Raw genomic sequence first — 21200 nt, forward strand, 5'->3', positions numbered from 1 at the left:
TTTATGCAGATATGATTTCTTTATTGTTACATGTAAGTAATGGCATTTGTGATCCAATATATGACAACAATACATCATTACAAAAACCTTAAATGAAAAAAAATCATTGATACCATTTTATGGGAAATTTCATTTTATGCATCAATGTTGCCTAAAGGGAGATAACTACTGAAAAGTGTGAATAGATTTAAACATTTATTCACAGATTTCAACATAACAGTCATTACCCTCTTGGGTCCAGCTAAAGTTTAAAGCAAATAATCTTGAATGTTAGACATCATACATAATTCTAGCTTTTTAAAATCAATTTTACAAGTGCATGTACTAGACAAAGAGGTTTTGTTTTTGCAGTATCAGTTAAGGGGAGATAACTCTATTCAGTCGAAAAGCCAAAATGATAATTGATCGCTCTTCTTAAATCTGAATAATGAAATGTATATTGCTTGGTTTCTTGAACGTTTCAATCATTACACCTCTCCCTGCAAATTTTAAAAATTATATCATCAAAATTATTCCCAACCTATTTCTATAGTAATTCTGATTAAATTATTAAAATAGTAAGAGCTTGTTCCATTTTATGGAATGGTATAATGAGAATTGTGATTGACAATTTTTGGCCCAAACTGAAACATAAAAAACCCAATAAGTATTCCATTACATAAACAACTCACGAGAATTTGATAATGACTCTACATCACAATCTATACTTCAAGGTGATACTCGAGGGCAAGTTTAACTTTCTAGACATTCAACATTTACCCTTTAACCTATTGTTTTTGGTCTTGAGCTCTTACCAATTGACTTTATATCCCTGATGTTTTTTTGATACATGTACTCTTTTATTAAATAGTTATGTGTTTTCCTTGTAATTTTGTTGACATTTAACCTTTAAACTAATGTTGCTGGTCTTCACCTCTGAGCCTTTGACCCAATGCCCAGTTGTTGACCTTTGATCCTTTGACGTAACGTCACTTTCAAAACATTCAACTGAAACTGCCCACTTTCAAAGTTTAATCTTCAACATCACATCGCAAACAAATACATCGATAAACAGTTCTATGCCTTCAAGTCCTTTTCCTTTCTACAAACGAGCACTGGAACATGCGCGTGATGTACTATGTAGTCGCTAACACTGCCCATCACAGTCCGCCTGAACTTCCCTTGACCTCTGGTTCCTGTGACAATCATTCCCGCCTTTTCTTCATCTGCGATCTTCACGATTACCTCCCCTGGTTTTCCACAACCCGTTCGAAACTTTCCCTGGATCTGTTTTCATGGTGATGGAAATGATCAAATATGGACTGAATGTATTAGTAATCTTTGTATTCATATTTGCATGGGAAAACTTATTTAATTGCAAGAATTGTAATCAGTTGCTTTCTTTCATATTCCTCTTTTAAATCATATTTTCCCAAAATCCTCATTTAGATTATTTTTATCATTCACATGTACATGTACCTAGATTTTTCGTTTTACATAACATTGAAATATATTTCATATTACATATCAAGGATATTTTTTTCCGTTTTGACATTGACCTCTCACCTTGCCCTCGACCTTTGCCCGGAACTTATCCTCAATAGCCTTGACCTTGACTTCGAGTTCTTCAAGTATTTGCTGTACCACACCTGGACCTGGATAGCACAGATAGAAAATGATGATAGATTGTAACATTTTCACGCTAAAAATTTCTCAGCAAATTCATTTATATTTTTTTTCTTCATTTTAAGATTTTAAAGTGAATAGTCGGGCAAAGAAAACCAGTCTAAATGCGTTCATTGGCCTTCCAAAAGTTCTCACATATTAATGCGACGGTCAAGGTCTGCTTACGTTCCCCAGTTCTGACCATTGAAATAAAGAAAAGGTGAAAACATTGAAAGCGAGGCTGCGTGGAAATGTAACCACGGGCATAGTCAGCCGGGAGGACGTTTTAGGATTCCTATCCTTTAAATTAATTTCTACGTGCGCAGACAGATTTTGACAAGAAAGTTTATTTTTCTATTCCATAAGAAATTATTCTGGATACATTCACACCATTTTTACCGACTTTAGCCATCCTTGCCCGACTGTTCACTTTAAAGCATCATTAGTAAAACAGAGATAATACCTACTAGCTAAATGAAGGTCGTATGACTCCGGAACGTGGATCAGAACTAGAGTGTCGTTTTCCCGTCGAATGTTTTCCATATACCCTGAAAGTAGAAATAATATTAATGGAAAGAAAATTGACAAAAACCGAAGTGGTTTTCTTCTTCTCTCGAACAAAGTGGGGTTTTTTTTCTTGACGATGGACACAGCGAAACAACTTAGATAACATGGATATGCCCAGAAATTTTAAAACTTTGAAGTCTTTGCCGGGTATCAACTTAACATATTTAGGTGGGATCACCTCACCATTTTCTCCGAAACTTTCGCAGAAATGGGCGGGGTGTTCTGATTGGGCTCCACCCCTCCGTGTCAATCAAATTGTTCCGACCAATCACTGCACTTTTAAGTGTGCTGTATTGCAACAGTTTAGAGAACTTCAGAGAACGACACGATTTCGACTTGACGTTTTATTTCCAAAAGCCTCCGAAATTGTCTTCTAATTCTGGTGCTCAAGAAAATCAATAATATTGAATTGAATTGAAATGTTTTTATTCGAACATTAATTTCATCCTTGCTGTCGCTATTACTAGTAACAATGCCATGAAATCGATATTGCCTGTCAATCACAATGGAGTGCACGTGTATTGTTTCACGTGAAGATTTTAATGCCTGTTGGGCATGCGTGAAATTAAAAAAGAGTGTCGTCTGCACAAAATTGGCAGCCATATTCAAAAGTTTTAGCTAGTTGCAATGTTTTTAAAGACGATGGACACCAAGGAGAGACGCAGAAAGTGACAAACAACATTTGTAAAACTGTAAACAGGTAAATTGGGTTGAAATTTTCTAAAAGTAAGTTATAAATATTAAGCGTTGATATGTTAAATTTCGAAAATGATCCCGACGTCCCAGCTGAATTTTCATCCTTTCAAGACGATCGGCACATTGGAATAATGTCACAAATCCAAAGACGAATCATATGGCATATTTCTTGCGACTCAAGTTTTACTTTTATATTATTATTTGTTTGTAATTTGCAACAACTGTAGTACGATATATCCACAGGGGGCCAACTCAATGAAAATGGATGTTGTCATACATATTTTGTATCTGGTGGATGGACTGATGAGTATATATGACAGTCATGTGATTTGTTTTAAAAAATAATTGAGATTTGAAAAATTATTAAAGATGCTCCACCGCCGACAGAGCATAAATGATATTCATCATTTGAACAATAATTGGTGTTTAATCGTGTATATATATGTCTAATTAATACAATTTTTTTCGGGATGCAATTAATTATTTTTCATGTTTTTAACTTAAGTAAAATTAGAAGCTCAAACTTTTCAATGGTGGTAATGGTGTAAAGTAAGTAACTTTTGTAACCGAAGAAAAATAATAAATCGTCAACTCCTGTTTCTTAAAGTGAAAAAATACCATTTGTCAGCGGTGGAGCAACTTTAAAAAATCGGGATATTTACTATAAAACAGAGAGTAAATATCCCGATTTTTAATAATTTTTCAAGTCTCGTATTTCTTTTAAAACAAATCACATGACTGTCATATATATTCATCAGTCCATCCACTAGATACAAAATATGTATGACAACATCTATTTTCATTAAGTTGGCCCCCTGTGGATACATCCAGCATGCAGTTTGGACAACTGAGAAAGAATTCGTATTTTTGGATGGGAATTTCAGTTCGATTCAAAATAAGTTTCACTGCATAATGTGTGTTCTTCACGCCAGACATACCAAGTTCCATATCCAAGAATTATGCCCATTTCATTAATTTTTCATCAGTTTTTTTTATAATGATCACGTTTGATTGATACGTTCGTTATATATAGTCCAAATAAATATGGACTCAGTAATCCGAATTACATATCTCAGTTGCTGCTCACAAACACAAGTGCGAGAACGCAGTTTTGTGAATGATGAAGTAATAAAACTGAATATGATACGAAAATAATACCTCCTTTGCAAGTGCCCGCTCGTGTTGTACATGTATCATGCATTTGATTCAAGCCATACCAGTAGGTTATATTGAGAGTATACGAGGTAAGTTTTCCCTTTTCACACATAATCCGAAATTTGTGGACAAAAACCTGCATGGGGTATCGTCTTAGGAGGTGTGAAATCAAATCAAAGACATATGATACAAGTAGTAATTATTTTGGATAATGACTATTCCCTTTTGACATACAAAATGTGAATACTTGTACACGTATAGATCATAGATGTATATAAAACAATATGCCAGACTGAAGTAAATGTGTGTTTAGCAGAACAGGAAAAGAACACATCTCAGGTTGGGTTCGAGAGCAAATTAAAACAAAAAATCCCAGCATAACATTCCCACCATGTGTGAATGACAATAATTGATTTCCCATAACGCAGCTCTTTACGATAATTGATGGTATTGGATAAAAGCCTTTTACTCCCCTAATACCTTTGTCCGGATAATAAGTGTACGCCTGACTTTGTATTTTACGTGTTTATATATTGTACCGAGTGTTTCTGTGCTTTCTATCGATCGGACATCACCTTGGATTTGTCATTGGGCTAAGGTTATTTCAAGTTTACAAGTCTGTTAGTCTAAGGTAGAACATCTTGGAATCAATATTCAGAGTGCATCTTTTTGGGTCTGCCTTTGTTTAATATAGCATCTGCCCATAAGACGTTATAGGTTAATGGTTAGGCCTATTAATGATCAGTTTTCGAGGTGTCATCTTTGCAAATGAACACGTATACGAGATAATTTCAAGTGTCCGCTTGACCTTGTTACTAAAGCGAACTACGCGCATTCACACAGTTTGCAAACAAAATTTCTTTCATACCTCTATGAAGTTAAAAAATAGTAACATAAATGCTTAAATATGTCACTTCTTTGGCACCGATTGTCAACCAGAACATACAGTATTTTTAGTTTTTTTTTTTTTTTGCGCTTCGTAAACCTGTGACCAGAACAATACAAATGTATTGGGCAAATTGCAACTTGCTAGCCAAGGGTTATCAATACAATACACTGATAATTTAGTTTCTATTATTGGCCAGCTGTGCAAATTGATAATCAGACTAAGCCTAGCCCTCTTTGTCCAGCACCAGACATATATCTATATCAGTATATATTGTCAATATGTTCAAGTCTGGTGTCTGAGTATCTGGCTATTTGCCTCAGTGCCTATAATTGCCTATTACAGAATCATCATCGCATATGACATTTTGACCTTTTGTTTATAAATCAAGCAATACATGCTAAGCTCCATGTAAATAGCATCAATATCACCAGACTCTCTCGTCCATACCAAATCAAAACGCAGCCCCTATGGGGAGGCTGAGCACATGTGCTCTCAAAACACACCGAACGCCCGATGTGTACATAAATCCAAGATCAAGGTGCTTCAGGCGAAAATCAATCTGAAATGTGTCTGACTAGAATTAAGGTCTCAATGCAACTCATAAATGTTAATTGGAAAGCGAACTGTTTTAGTATTGCACAAACTAACCGCAGTGGACATCGCATCATGCTGCATGGTCACGGCTAAAGGGATGCTAACATATACCAAACTTTTATTTCAACCGGTTTATTTTCAATATAAACCGAAATTTAACGGTTGGCTTAGATCAAAATGCCCCTTTCATATTATGCTATACGATTTTGTTAATGTATATTTACAAAACACTAACTTTCATAGTTATGTGCCTAACGTTCCATCATCATCACCACCAGAACCTACAAATGTAATGCAGCTATACATCTCAACCCCCTCCTCACATCTTGGCCAATTTGTTACCAACATGGAAATTAGAACAACTGTTCGAGTGTATTTTAGCCTTCCCTTCCCTGTAAAGCTCATCATATAGGCGTTTTGAATGGGTTAAAACATGGGAGGAATGGGGAATTTTGTGGCAAAAACTGTATCCCGTTAATATCGTAAAAAATTGCGGTAACACAGGGGTCTGAGAATTAGGTGCAGTTTACATATTTAGACCCATCCTAGTGTCGTCTTGGAGGTTTGGTAGAGTATGTTTTCACCAAATTTTTATCTTAACACCTAGTGCCTAAAACCACCATTGAAAAGTTTGAGCTTTTTATTTTAATTCAAAATAAGGAATTAAAAATAATTCATTGCGTTCCGAAAAAATCCATGGCACTATGTCCTATATGGTATAAAGTACTGATTGCGCATGCACCAAAAGCAAAATAAATTATTTTACATGCATTTTTGTGTTGATAAGAAACATAGAAACACGATTATACATCAATTATTGTTCAAATGATGGGTATTGTTAATGCTGTGTTGGCGGTGGAGCAACAAGGAATCTGAAAAATGTCCTAAAGTAATCGTTGTTATTAAGAGAAACATATATACAATCCATGTACATGTGTTATTGCTACCATCCTGGAATGGAATTGTAGCAATTATAATCGGGTGTTTTGCCTGCCATGTTATTGGGATTCCACCTGATTATAAATCATCTGTTCACTTTGATCGGTTGGACATAATTATTTATACTTGTATGTACCTTTACCGGAATCGGACGAGGTTTGCCGAATGGAATAAATTCTACGAATTTAGCCGGGAGCAGCCGATCTTAGTATGGTCAGATTAGACGGTTACACCGATTGAATCGGTCAAATTGCATTATACCATTTATAGAATAAAAGTGGAAACGGCAATTTTATGACTCATTTCAGTCAATTGTTTATAGAAACACAGTACATAGTTGCAAGTCAAACTAATGTGCTTGAAATGTTAACAAAAAGTTAATGCTTATATATTTTGAAATTTAATCAGTATGTCCGAAAAATGGGAAGCAAACTCGGCTGTTTGACGGAGATATTTTTGCTACCATACCAGGATGGTATCTCTGTTATACATATGTTAATTTTAACGTCTTTTTGCTCAGATGTGTGAGATTTGGGAATTAGGGGGAATACCTGTAGTGTACGTAGAACTTGACAGTTTACTTTTCTATTTACATTAAAAAAATGTATGATTTTGATGGTTTTTACCGTGTTTTTTTAACTTCAATAGCATGCTTAATTCCCATTATTATAAGGATATGTCAAACTAATATTGCCTGGCCCCTGTGTCGATTTTTGATACGGATTGTCCTGGATTGTTTCCACTGTTCCGGTACTTGTTGCTTTTTGAACGAAAATCCATCCCTTCTCTGCCATTATTGTGAAAATACCGCCTGTTGATCTCGCTATCAAACAATTTAACAAGTATACAAATGTACACCGTGTGTGCCTAAATACACGTATATAATGTAATGCTTTGGTTAACCTGTTTCTAAACTATGTACCGTCCAAGTATACCCATATGAATCCTATTAGATGCTGTATAAAGATCACGGATTCACTCGAGGCAATTTTCTCTAAGTCCGCAATGTCGCTCTGTCACGATTTCTAGTCAACATTGTAAATATTCATTGTTTTATTACAATTTTAAATGAGATTTTTAATCCATGTATGAATAAATGAATGTGTAAAACTGAATTGATCTTCTGCGACTCGTATACGAACAGCCTGTATGACGATATCTCTCCATCTCGTCCAAATACACAATATCAACTCATAATGTATTGTATATAATTGTCTATAAATACTTGTTATCGTCATCAGATGGAAGATTTCTCGTGTTCATGAGTAAGCTCGGCAACACACAATGGTCAACTCATAAGATAGAATGTAGTTTATAGTTCGACTTGATTAGTTTTACGTCCTATGAACAGCCAGCAAGGGTCATGTAAGGACATGCCAGGATTAGATGGTGGAGGAAAGCCGGAGTTCCTAAAGAAAAAACACCGACAAGCGGTCAGTACCTGGCAACTACCCCATATGGGTTTTGAACTGGTGACATAGAGGCGGACATCCTAGAAAATGAGAGGCAGAGGGCTTGTGATAATTAAATATGCCAGGACATATTATTCACTCAGGTCCCGTGGCCCTACCAACAATGATAACACAATAGGGCTTAATGTTCCGGAATAATACCAGACACAGACATAACAAACAGGAAAATGGCGGAATGGGCGATAGAATACTCCACAGCAACTTTTACGTGTGCGATTTACCTTCTGATCGACATAAACCCCGACAAGAAATTGCAGATTGGTACCAGCTTTCCTTAGCTGAAGATAATGGCATGCACCTCAGAAACCCTTTGTTTGTTAGTTTGATTAATTAATGTCCTATTAACAGATATGGTCATGTAAGGACGGCCTCCCATGTATGCGGTATGTTGCGTGTATGTTGTGCGAGGTGCGTGTTTTGGGAGACTGTGGTATATTCATGTTGTGTCTTCTTGTATCCACTGGGTGATTAGCATGGTAACCGACGACGAATGACTTGATCAAAGGGCTTGATGTCCTCAAAAGTTTGGGGTCGGTAAAGAACAAATTATCAAACAGAAAATAAAAAATAAATGATAAATGCTACATTTTAAGATTTTTGTCTTATAGACAGTCTTACTGATCTGTAGAATTTACAAAGACGAACAGTTTATGAATCTCTTTCCATACTCATTGAAACCTTTAACTGTGAAGTTTTTACCTAAGGAGTGATTACTATGCCACACAGAGTAGTTAATACTGCCATCCTGGGAACGTTATAAGAGCAGCATGTGCAACAAAAGAAAATTGGCATTAACAGTTGGTAACGTGGGAGAGTTTTAATCAATATTGAGACAGGCCTGTCATTGCGTATTACAAGAATAATTTCTCAATAAACAACTTTCAGACGAGACCTTCAGTATCGCGGGACAAGCTGTTTTACTGTGGATTAGCCTGCAGATCACAAGAAACGCCAATCGCAGATGCCGTTACGAAAACTGACGTCATTTTTAATTGCAAAGCAAAACAAAACCTCACGTCTAAGAATAGTTTATGGTCCTGCAGTCATTTATAATTGAAGTTGAAAATGGTGAAGAATAGTGTATTGCAGAGTGCATGGCATTAGCAGTTTATCAAATGGTTAATATGCTTTCTGTAATTTCAAAGCTTACATCATGTACATATTGTCCCTGTCGTAAATGTTCGTGTGCATGTTGTATTAAGCACACAAATGCCTTTTACATGTCAAACACGTTTGGCGATAACATCCTTGTCGGAGTAATAGATACACGACCAGTGACGTCTGCTGATGCTGTTGAATGGCGACAATAATGATTGCTTACAAGCGAACGCCGCACTGACTTGGCGATGATGATGGACTAGAGAACTATCTGTAAATCTCTACACGAAATATTACCCTTTTACCATTTCCCTGATTGTGGCAGTCGATCGCGTGATAACTCCACACAAACATCGGTTCTGAGATAACCACTGTCACACGACTGACAGACAAACGTGTTATATCTTATAGCCAAACACAATAAAATTGAGCAATATCAATACAATGAATTGTTTTGTTATACTTTATAATTCTTTGTGTCCTATCATATGAATGTCAATATAATGGTCCACTTAACGATGTATTTATATAATTCCACAACACTATAACATATGCCACGAACGGTGTTTTTTTTTCTTTTGCAACCGAGGACAAGATCATTTATCTTTCTGAAAGAATGTGTTGACATAACTCATACATTGTATCACACTGTCTATCAAACAATCACCATTGACCAACCCCACGTTGGACAAAACCAATAGCCGCCTTCATACACTGATGACCAGAATCCACACAATCTATAGCCTGACTAGCATAATCTTGGACACACACAAAAAAAAACCTTCTTCAGAAGTCTTGGATGCAAAACTGTCTTGTACATTGTATAAACGGAGAAGGTTGACTACAGGAGGAAGCAGAACTCGTACAACGGAATTTGCTTACAGTTCTGGGATAGATTCCATATTGAAAATCAAACACACATGGCTTTAGGATAGAATCTCTGGGGATTCTTATATAATCTGTTGCTAGAATCAGTGGTTGAAATTACATGGAAGTCATTACATGGAAAAAATAATGGGCGTAAAGAATTAATATAGTCGCAGATAACACAATTCGCTACTACTTGTAGAAACAAAACGATCCAAGCATTTTGTTTCATTTGGTGGTAACTATAAGAGATGGAAAAGAAACCATGTTCAGGAACAGTCACTGCATTCACCCTTGAAATATGGTTGCTCTTTGTGGGCCAAACGCCACAAAAGCATGACAATATGGCATATACTAGTGAGAAGTAATGTTGATGCCCTATCACAGACCGATATAACAAAACATACCACGTTAGTGACATTTATACCCTGTTATCTGGTCTGCCATCGCTGACAGGCTTGTGTAGAGACGAGAGCAAACCTTTCTATCTGATTCTACCGTCAAGACAGTTATGAGAAATGTTAAGAAGCCTGCATGCAATGCATGTATTTATTCCGCTAACTATTCAGAAATTAACATTAATTCTACAGTCTGATTTCTCACAGCGAAACCAACTTTCTGGAAATATTTTTATTTCCTATGACTGATACAAAATGGAATAACTACCGTCTATATAAAACTTGTGATCGCTGAAAATAAAAGCTCTGCCTCCAAGAAATGACCGTTTTTCTTTCTGACTGCAATCGCATTTTGTTATAAGCCTCAAACCTCAAAAGGTTGGACAATGTTATGCAATAGGTGAAAGTGTTCTTTCTCACCAGGAATTCCTATTAATGCTTGAAGCACTTAACTGGAGGAGACGGTCATTGAATAGTCTGGAATAACGGAAGGACCTTTCCGATGGTCCTGTGTTATACTTTGTATGGACTGATATATCTCAACCATAAGACAGAACCAAGAGGTTAAACGTTCTAACCAAAGGTCAAAAGTGAAGCATCTCCGTGGTAAAAGGTTAAAGAATGTCCATTACAGAAATGAGAAAAATAATTTCCTAATTGAAATCACACTCTATGATCCTAAAACGGGATACAAGCAAAACGCCAATTATCGTTAAGTCTTGTATCTGATTGCCATTGTAAATAGGCACGTTTAGGTGTTATATAGGTGTCCGGAGATTGATATTTTGTTTTATTCCGGATCATAGAGAAACGTGTCAAGTCCTTGTGATATACGGCATTAGAATTGTGACTACTATTCCATTTGCATCAATATTATTTTTTCTCATCTTCGCAAACGACCTTCTTTTTAATGTATCTTTATGATGCCGTGTTTCGGCCATTCAGTTGAGCATACTCTGTATGCATGGCATCATCTACTCCTACTTTAGGCTTAGTTAAAAGGAAGTGTGTTCCGTATAATGTAACCGGATGTATGCGTTGTTTCGCTGCGAGATAGCACAATCAAACGGATCCAATACTATAACCAGAAGACACGAACCAACTCACCACACGCTACACATGACGTACAAAGTGATGGCCTGCTTAGCTGTCATAGAACGTTTACCAACATAAAGCCGAAGCCAATGTTAGAAATATTCGATAACATGTGCGAAAACAACGATAAATCACGCAATACGTATTTTATAAATGTATTTCTATATATGACCGATGTGCTTTTGTCGTGTATTATTTTCATTGGCAGGCATGTATATTACGAAACTTAAACAAGATATCCATTTTAAAGGCCCACTACATTTCCGGAGCAAAATTTAAAGGTTTCTTAAAAACATTAATACCAAAAGAAAATATACATCGATGGATTAAGATGAGGTTACAACACCAAACATATGCAAGATTTCCTGTCTAATGTACGATAACAGTGGAGATTCATTTCGCTGTTTTGCCGTGTGGCGCAGTGATAGTCAACTACCGCGCGGTATTTAGGACGACGGCGGGAAACATAAAACGACCCGCGTTATGAAAATTAACATTTTATTTATTCTAATTAAACAGTTCTGAAGGTGATGAGAAGTGTGCTAGTAAACGTATAGTTAATAACTTCTGCGACTCTACAAAATTATTGATCTCGTTTTACATTCCTATTTTAAAAATTAAAAGCCGTTTCGGAAAGGTAGTGGCCCTTTAAGAGAGCCACGGTTGATTGTACTACGCAGTCGCTACATTGTTGATTGGATTACACTACGCAGTCGCTACATTGTTGATTGGATTACACTACGCAGTCGCTACATTGTTGATTGGATTACACTACGCAGTCGCTACATTGTTGATTGGATTACACTACGCAGTCGCTACATTGTTGATTGGATTACACTACGCAGTCGCTACATTGTTGATTGGATTACACTACGCAGTCGCTACATTGTTGATTGGATTACACTACGCAGTCGCTACATTGTTGATTGGATTACACTACGCAGTCGCTACATTGTTGATTGCACTACGCAGTCGCTACGTTGTTGATTGTAATACGCAGTCGCTACATTGTTGATTGCACTACGCAGTCGCTACATTGTTTGCTACATTACGCAATCGCTACATTGTTGGCTGCACTACGCACTTGCTACATTGTTGGCTGCACTACACAGCCACTACATTGTTCATTGCACTGCGCAGTTGCTAAGCACTCCGCTGCACTGGTTTTTAATGCAAGATATCCCATATCAGAGTATAAACATACAACACAAGTTACATTCAAATAGTAAACACAGGGGCCAATAAAATATCTGCCCATATAGCACTAGAAATCTTTTCACACGTAAGTAACCGCTTGAGTAACGAGGATAGAGAGACATAGTATAATCTGCAAAACATGATCACAAATTGTTTGGTATATTGACAATTATAACATACAACGTAGGCTAATCCAACTATAACCTACTATTTTCTTATCAGACGCGTGGCTGGGTTATCGTTTCAGTTTAAACGTTCAATAACTTGCTTGATCTTTTTTTCAGCGGCATGACCAAAAAGGGTAGTTTGCGGGAAAGTATGCTTCAGTGAGATAGCACTATAAAATAGGTAATGCCTCATCCCAACACAAGGGCAGATAACTCCAATCTACCACAATTTCCCAGCCGCACTACAGATATACAAGATAACTTGTCCTAAACGTGTAAATGACCTTGTGTAGTATAAAATAGGAAATGCCTCATCCCAACACAAGGGCAGACAACTCCAAGCTACCACAATTTCCCAGCCGCACTACAGATATACAATATAGCTTGTCCAAAACGTGTAAATGACCTTGTGTGTCGATCGAAACATAAACAAACCTTACTTATTGTGCCCACTGTTGGAAGTAGCGAACAACTTTTCTGACTCCAAATCAATATTGTCTGTTATTATCGAAGACCATTTTCTATTGTTCCAAAGTTAAAAAAAATCGTCTGGTATATGAATTGATTTTCTTCTGAGACCACAGGAAACTTGGCACAATTCTCAATTCCCAAGACCCATCACGAAAAGCTGAAATGGTGTCTCTGGTCTCTCTCCCACCAATCCATACAATTGATTCCGCGGGTCAAACGAACTTTTGACTTAAGAGAAGAAAATTCCAATTTTATTTTTAACGAATCAAACTTTGTCATTTAGCTGTAAGAGTACAAAAGAATGATCTTTAAACTACTATTTCGTGAATCAGACTTTCGTGACGACACCAATGTCTCGCAAAATCACGGAAATTTCACACTTGCAAAATCCTGGAACAGTTCTTTATTTTTACCCCCAGATCACAGTATATTTGTATATCACAGTATGACGCAGCAAGTACGTGCCATACCTGATTGAGAGTTATGCTTATACATGTATTACTGGTATACTTTGAACTTTACTCGTATGTTATAAAGGGGTGATGTCAATAAAGATAGGATTTTATTAGCATCCATGATGGAATTGATATTCAATGACATGTCTTATGGTAAGGTGTCCTGCTAATTTTGTTTTGAAACAATCAAATATTCAATAAAGCATCTGGTTCTTGGCGTGCCTCATTCAAGTCGATTTTTCGTGTACATGCTCGGAACAACAGTAATGATCAATAATTCCTGCATGTTCCATAAAGCAACAGCAATATCAGGGTTCGTCGTTATCACCAGGGGGAACTCAAAATTAATGCAAATATCACGGGCTATTTGTATAATTAAAAATCTATACACTGCAGTAACTGCACATTTTTTCGATGATATAAATCAATTATATAATCTAGAAAAAAAAAACATGCTTGCTTCTCCGTTGATGTACAACATGTACAATGTATTTACATTACAACAGTACGAGTCGAATGCATGCAGAGATCCGTGCCTATATAGATTATACATGTAACTCTCAGGTACTGTCAACTTAGATTCAAGTTTAGAAGACCAAAACGTTGTTTTGTAAAGCCGAGTGAAGGGTGTAGCATTACGATAATACAACAATAAGCCGCCTTCCGCAGTTTGATTTCGTCTGCAATGGGCAGACGATACAAAAGATTGCTCATCATTTCTCATAACACTTTATACTGTAGTGTGTAATGTTTTTATTTCTGCTATTATCTCGGGAAGGCCAATGCATACGTCTATCTCCGTTGATCTTTGACCTTGATAAAGGGTGAGAGAAACAGACATGATATAACCACTGTCACACGACTGACAGACAAACGTGTTATATCTTATAGCCAAACACAATAAAATTGAGCAATATCAATACAATAAATTGTTTTGTTATACTTTATAATTCTTTGTGTCCTATCATATGAATGTCAACATAATGGTCCACTTAACGATGTATTTATATAATTCCACAACACTATAACATATGCCACGAACGGTGTTTTTTTTTCTTTTGCAACCGAGGACAAGATCATTTATCTTTCTGAAAGAATGTGTTGACATAACTCATACATTGTATCACACTGTCTATCAAACAATCACCATTGACCAACCCCACGTTGGACAAAACCAATAGCCGCCTTCATACACTGATGACCAGAATCCACACAATCTATAGCCTGACTAGCATAATCTTGGACACACACAAAAAAAAACCTTCTTCAGAAGTCTTGGATGCAAAACTGTCTTGTACATTGTATAAACGGAGAAGGTTGACTACAGGAGGAAGCAGAACTCGTACAACGGAATTTGCTTACAGTTCTGGATAGATTCCATATTGAAAATCAAACACACATGGCTTTAGGATAGAATCTCTGGGGATTCTTATATAATCTGTTGCTAGAATCAATGGTTGAAATTACATGGACGTCATTACATGGAAAAAATAATGGGCGTAAAGAATTAATATAGTCGCAGATAACACAATTTGCTACTACTTGTAAAACAAAACGATCCAAGCATTTTGTTTCATTTGGTGGTAACTATAAGAGATGGAAAAAAAACCAAGTTCAGGAACAGTCACTGCATTCACCCTTGAAATATGGTTGCTCTTTGTGGGCCAAACGCCACAAAAGCATGACAATATGGCATATACTAGTGAGAAGTAATGTTGATGCCCTATCACAGACCGATATAACAAAACATACCACGTTAGTGACATTTATACCCTGTTATCTGGTCTGCCATCGCTGACAGGCTTGTGTAGAGACGAGAGCAAACCTTTCTATCTGATTCTACCGTCAAGACAGTTATGAGAAATGTTAAGAAGCCTGCATGCAATGCATGTATTTATTCCGCTAACTATTCAGAAATTAACATTAATTCTACAGTCTGATTTCTCACAGCGAAACCAACTTTCTGGAAATATTTTTATTTCCTATGACTGATACAAAATGGAATAACTACCGTCTATATAAAACTTGTGATCGCTGAAAATAAAAGCTCTGCCTCCAAAAAAATGACCGTTTTTCTTTCTGACTGCAATCACATTTTGTTATAAGCCTCAAACCTCAAAAGGTTGGACAATGTTATGCAATAGGTGAAAGTATTCTTTCTCACCAGGAATTCCTATTAATGCTTGAAGCACTTAACTGGAGGAGACGGTCATTGAATAGTCTGGAATAACGGAAGGACCTTTCCGATGGTCCTGTGTTATACTTTGTATGGACTGATATATCTCAACCATAAGACAGAACCAAGAGGTTAAACGTTCTAACCAAAGGTCAAAAGTGAAGCATCTCTGTGGTAAAAGGTTAAAGAATGTCCATTACAGAAATGAGAAAAATAATTTCCTAATTGAAATCACACTCTATGATCCTAAAACGGGATACAAGCAAAACGCCAATTATCGTTAAGTCTTATATCTGATTGTCATTGTAAATAGGCACGTTTAGGTGTTATATAGGTGTCCGGAGATTGATATTTTGTTTTATTCCGGATCATAGAGGAACGTGTCAAGTCCTTGTGATATACGGCATTAGAATTGTGACTACTATTCCATTTGCATCAATCGTTAAATGCAACTATATTTGGAATATCATTTTTTCTCATCTTATGTATCTTTATGGTGCCGTGTTTCGGCCCTTTAGTTGAGCATACTCTGTATGCATGGCATCATCTACTCCTACTTTAGGCTTAGTTAAAAGGAAGTGTGTTCCGTATAATGTAACCGGATGTATGCGCTGTTTCGCTGCGAGATAGTACTATCAAACGGATCCAATACTATAACCAGAAGACACGAACCAACTCACCACACGCTAGACATGACGTACAAAGTGTAGGCCTGCTTAGCTGTCATAGAACGTTTACCAACATAAAGCCGAAGCCAATGTTAAAAATATTCGATAACATGTGCGAAAACAACGATAAATCACGCAATACGTATTTTATAAATGTATTTCTATATAATTAATGTGCTTTTGTCGTGTATTATTTTCATTGGCAGGCATGTATATTACGAAACTATAACTTAAACAAGATATCCATTTTAAGAGAGCCACGGTTACGATTGTTAATAACTTCTGCGACTCTACAAAATTATTGATCTCGTTTTACATTCCTATTTTAAAAATTAAAAGCCGTTTCGGAACAGTAGTGGCCCTTAGAGAGCCCCGGTTGATGTACTACGCAGTCGCTACATTGTTGATTGGATTACACTACGCAGTCGCTACATTGTTGATTGGATTACACTACGCAGTCGCTACATTGTTGATTGGATTACACTACGCAGTCGCTACATTGTTGATTGGATTACACTACGCAGTCGCTACATTGTTGATTGGATTACACTACGCAGTCGCTACATTGTTGATTGGATTACACTACGCAGTCGCTACATTGTTGATTGGATTACACTACGCAGTCGCTACATTGTTGATTGGATTACACTACGCAGTCGCTACATTGTTGATTGGATTACACTACGCAGTCGCTACATTGTTGATTGCACTACGCAGTCGCTACGTTGTTGATTGTAATACGCAGTCGCTACATTGTTGATTGCACTACGCAGTCGCTACATTGTTTGCTACATTACGCAATCGCTACATTGTTGGCTGCACTACGCACTTGCTACATTGTTGGCTGCACTACACAGCCACTACATTGTTCATTGCACTGCGCAGTTGCTAAGCACTCCGCTGCACTGGTTTTTAATGCAAGATATCCCATATCAGAGTATAAACATACAACACAAGTTACATTCAAATAGTAAACACAGGGGCCAATAAAATATCTGCCCATATAGCACTAGAAATCTTTTCACACGTAAGTAACCGCTTGAGTAACGAGGATAGAGAGACATAGTATAATCTGCAAAACATGATCACAAATTGTTTGGTATCTTGGCAATTATAACATACAACGTAGGCCAATCCAACTTATTCTTTCATACCTACATGTGTAATACTGGCTGGTCCAGGGCAATACACTGATGTCGCCTGAGGCTGTATTGCATGGCTACCCATGCAATAAAGCTTCGTGACGTCACGGCGTCAACAAAATTTCTATTTCCTCTGTAAAATGTTCACATATTTTTCACAAAAATCTGGTTTTACTATAAAAGATGCAAACAACGGAATTTTTGTTGAAAATATCACCTAATTTTTCATGTATGGAAAATTGACTTTCAGTCGTGGATTTCTTCGAATTAATTTCAAAATGGCGGGATATTATAGTTGTAAAATTGCAATAAAACGTCGAGGTATGAAAGAAAAATACTCTTTCATAAGTGGATATGAAGGATAGGGATATTCTACTCTCAGGATCACAAAATGATGCAAAAACCTCGACAAGCCTCGGGTTTTACTACATTTTGTGACCCTCGGGTAGAATATCCCTATCCTTCATATCCACGTAGGCTAATCCAACTTAACCTACTATTTTCTTATCAGACGCGTGGCTGGGTTATCGTTTCAGTTTAAACGTTCAACAACTTGCTTGATCTTTTTTTTTCAGCGGCATGACCAAAAAGGGTAGTTTGCGGGAAAGTATGCTTCAGTGAGATAGCACTATAAAATAGGTAATGCCTCATCCCAACACAAGGGCAGATAACTCCAATCTACCACAATTTCCCAGCCGCACTACAGATATACAAGATAACTTGTCCTAAACGTGTAAATGACCTTGTGTAGTATAAAATAGGAAATGCCTCATCCCAACACAAGGGCTGACAACTCCAATCTATCACAATTTCCCAGCCACACTACAGATATACAAGAGAGCTTGTCCTAAACGTGTAAATGACCTTGTGTGTCGATCGAAACATAAACAAACCTTACTTATTGTGCCCACTGTTGGAAGTAGCGAACAACTTTTCTGGCTCCAATGACACTGTACAAATCAATATTGTCTGTTATTATCGAAGACCATTTTCTATCGTTCCAAAGTAAAAAAAAATCGTCTGGTATATGAATTGATTTTCTTCTGAGACCACAGGAAACTTGGCACAATTCTCAATTCCCAAGACCCATCACGAAAAGCTGAAATGGTGTCTCTGGTCTCTCCCACCAATCCATACAATTGATTCCGCGGGTCAAACGAACTTTTGACTTAAGAGAAGAAAATTCCAATTTTATTTTTAACGAATCAAACTTTGTCATTTAGCTGTAAGAGTACAAAAGAATGATCTTTAAACTACTATTTCGTGAATCAGACTTTCGTGACGACACCAATGTCTCGCAAAATCACGGAAATTTCACACTTGCAAAATCCTGGAACAGTTCTTTATTTTTACCCCCAGATCACAGTATATTTGTATATCACAGTATGACGCAGCAAGTACGTGCCATACCTGATTGAGAGTTATGCTTATACATGTATTACTGGTATACTTTGAACTTTGTCTGTATGTTATAAAGAGGTGATGTCAATAAAGATAGGATTTTATTAGCATCCATGATGGAATTGATATTCAATGACATGTCTTATGGTAAGGTGTCCTGCTAATTTTGTTTTGAAACAATCAAATATTCAATAAAGCATCTGGTTCTTGGCGTGCCTCATTCAAGTCGATTTTTCGTGTACATGCTCGGAACAACAGTAATGATCAATAATTCCTGCATGTTCCATAAAGCAACAGCAATATCATAGCTCGTCGTTATCACCAGGGGGAACTCAAAATTAATGCAAATATCACGGGCTATTTGTATAATTAAAAATCTATACACTGCAGTAACTGCACATATTTTTCGATGATATAAATCAATTATATAATCTAGAAAAAAAAAACATGCTTGCTTCTCCGTTGATGTACAACATGTACAATGTATTTACATTACAACAGTACGAGTCGAATGCATGCAGAGATCCGTGCCTATATAGATTATACATCAGGTACTGTCAACTCCTCGATACTCCAGGGTTCCGTACACTGTCAACCCTTATGTTCAACTTAGATTCACAAGTTTAGAAGACCAAAACATTGTTTTGTAAAGCCGAGTGAAGGGTGTAGCATTACGATAATACAACAATAAGCCGCCTTCCGCAGTTTGATTTCGTCTGCAATGGGCAGACGATACAAAAGATTGCTCATCATTTCTCATAACACTTTATACTGTAGTGTGTAATGTTTTTATTTCTGCTATTATCTCGGGAAGGCCAATGCATACGTCTATCTCCGTTGATCTTTGACCTTGATAAAGGGTGAGAGAAACAGACGCTACCAAATGATACCATGCAATATGACTATAAGGGGTTTAACGTAAACAAGATTACGTACTGTATGGCAAATATCAGAGCCAGAAAACATCTACATGTACTTACAATCAAAAGCTTGCTCGGCGTATGGGCTTCCATCAATGGCAATAGCCACAGCCCTGGTGTTTTCCGATTCAGCCATGTTCGGGACTCGAGCGTCAGAGAGATGTCCAGCAGATGACCGCTAGCGATGCGACTTGCTGCCAACGGTTGTGTTAAATATTAGAGTAGGGCTAGTTTCCTCGAGCCTTGCGCATTCACTAGAGACTATTACAGTCAGTGATCAGCTTCAGACATGATGCGAGCGGTATCTGGTGGTACGACGCATTCGGCCCGCGCTATCGCATTGATTATGTACGTTCCAAATTTTAGGTCGATACAGATAGGGGAGGTCTATTGCATTGGTAATTAAAATATATAAAGATGTTGCATAGCTATAGTATTCACTATTTTGATGATATTTTGGAAAACTAATAAACTGTATACCTACAGCCTATATCGCGTAGCATTTTTCATTCTCGTACATACTGTATAGGCTCTCAAGTTTGTAATATATGTATAACGTACTATGCTTATAACGAAGGCCTAACCATGCGTTCAAACAAATAAACTGCTTCAGCTAACTTTACTTTTGAATTACGTTCAGCCACCAGATAATATATTGGGCATGTTGCATTGCTTTGATGAAGTATTTATAGTCTACATGCATGACTTTTTATTCAAGGTCACGGCGAACGAAAGATCACACCACAGGCTTTTGATTCTAATTACACGGATATCTCTATTTATGTAATACAGATGCAGTATCGCACAAATAAAGGGACATCTTTTCTCCGTATTTTAAATTAGAATCAAAAGCCCGTGTACGCACAGGCGTTTGGCTCTATAGATAATTTTCATTTTATCTCTCTCAATGTATATGTCAATACTGTTAAAGTCAAACGCCTATGGTATACGTGCGAGAGAGTCGGTTCCTATGGTAACGATTCCTTCCGCGATTAGAAATCAGATTTACATGGGTGCCACGTTAAAGAAACAGCCGAATTTAAAATTATCACATTCTTTAAATTCCGATACTAATAAAACATCGAACTAGTTTCAAAGCTATTTTAATGAGAAATATTATTGAACATAATTGATTAAACGTCAATTGTTTTACTCCATGGGCTATTATCACTGTCGTTAAACATCCACG

At 36.9% G+C, this 21200-nt stretch overlaps 1 protein-coding gene across 1 annotated transcript; it reads right to left on the bottom strand.

The window, feature by feature from the left end:
• Positions 1-20363, bottom strand: LOC138336123 (universal stress protein in QAH/OAS sulfhydrylase 3'region-like). The gene is made up of 4 exons (XM_069285435.1): positions 20072-20363; positions 2112-2192; positions 1546-1634; positions 1-1266 (listed from the first exon to the last, which is right to left on the bottom strand). The coding sequence occupies exons 1-4, from the start codon at positions 20145-20147 to the stop codon at positions 1057-1059; spliced, it is 456 nt and encodes a 151-aa protein (XP_069141536.1). The 5' UTR covers positions 20148-20363; the 3' UTR covers positions 1-1056.
• Positions 20364-21200: the final 837 nt, after the last annotated feature.

The sequence above is a fragment of the Argopecten irradians genome, chromosome 12 (assembly GCF_041381155.1).
Source record: "Argopecten irradians isolate NY chromosome 12, Ai_NY, whole genome shotgun sequence".
In the NCBI taxonomy this organism is placed as follows: domain Eukaryota; kingdom Metazoa; phylum Mollusca; class Bivalvia; order Pectinida; family Pectinidae; genus Argopecten; species Argopecten irradians.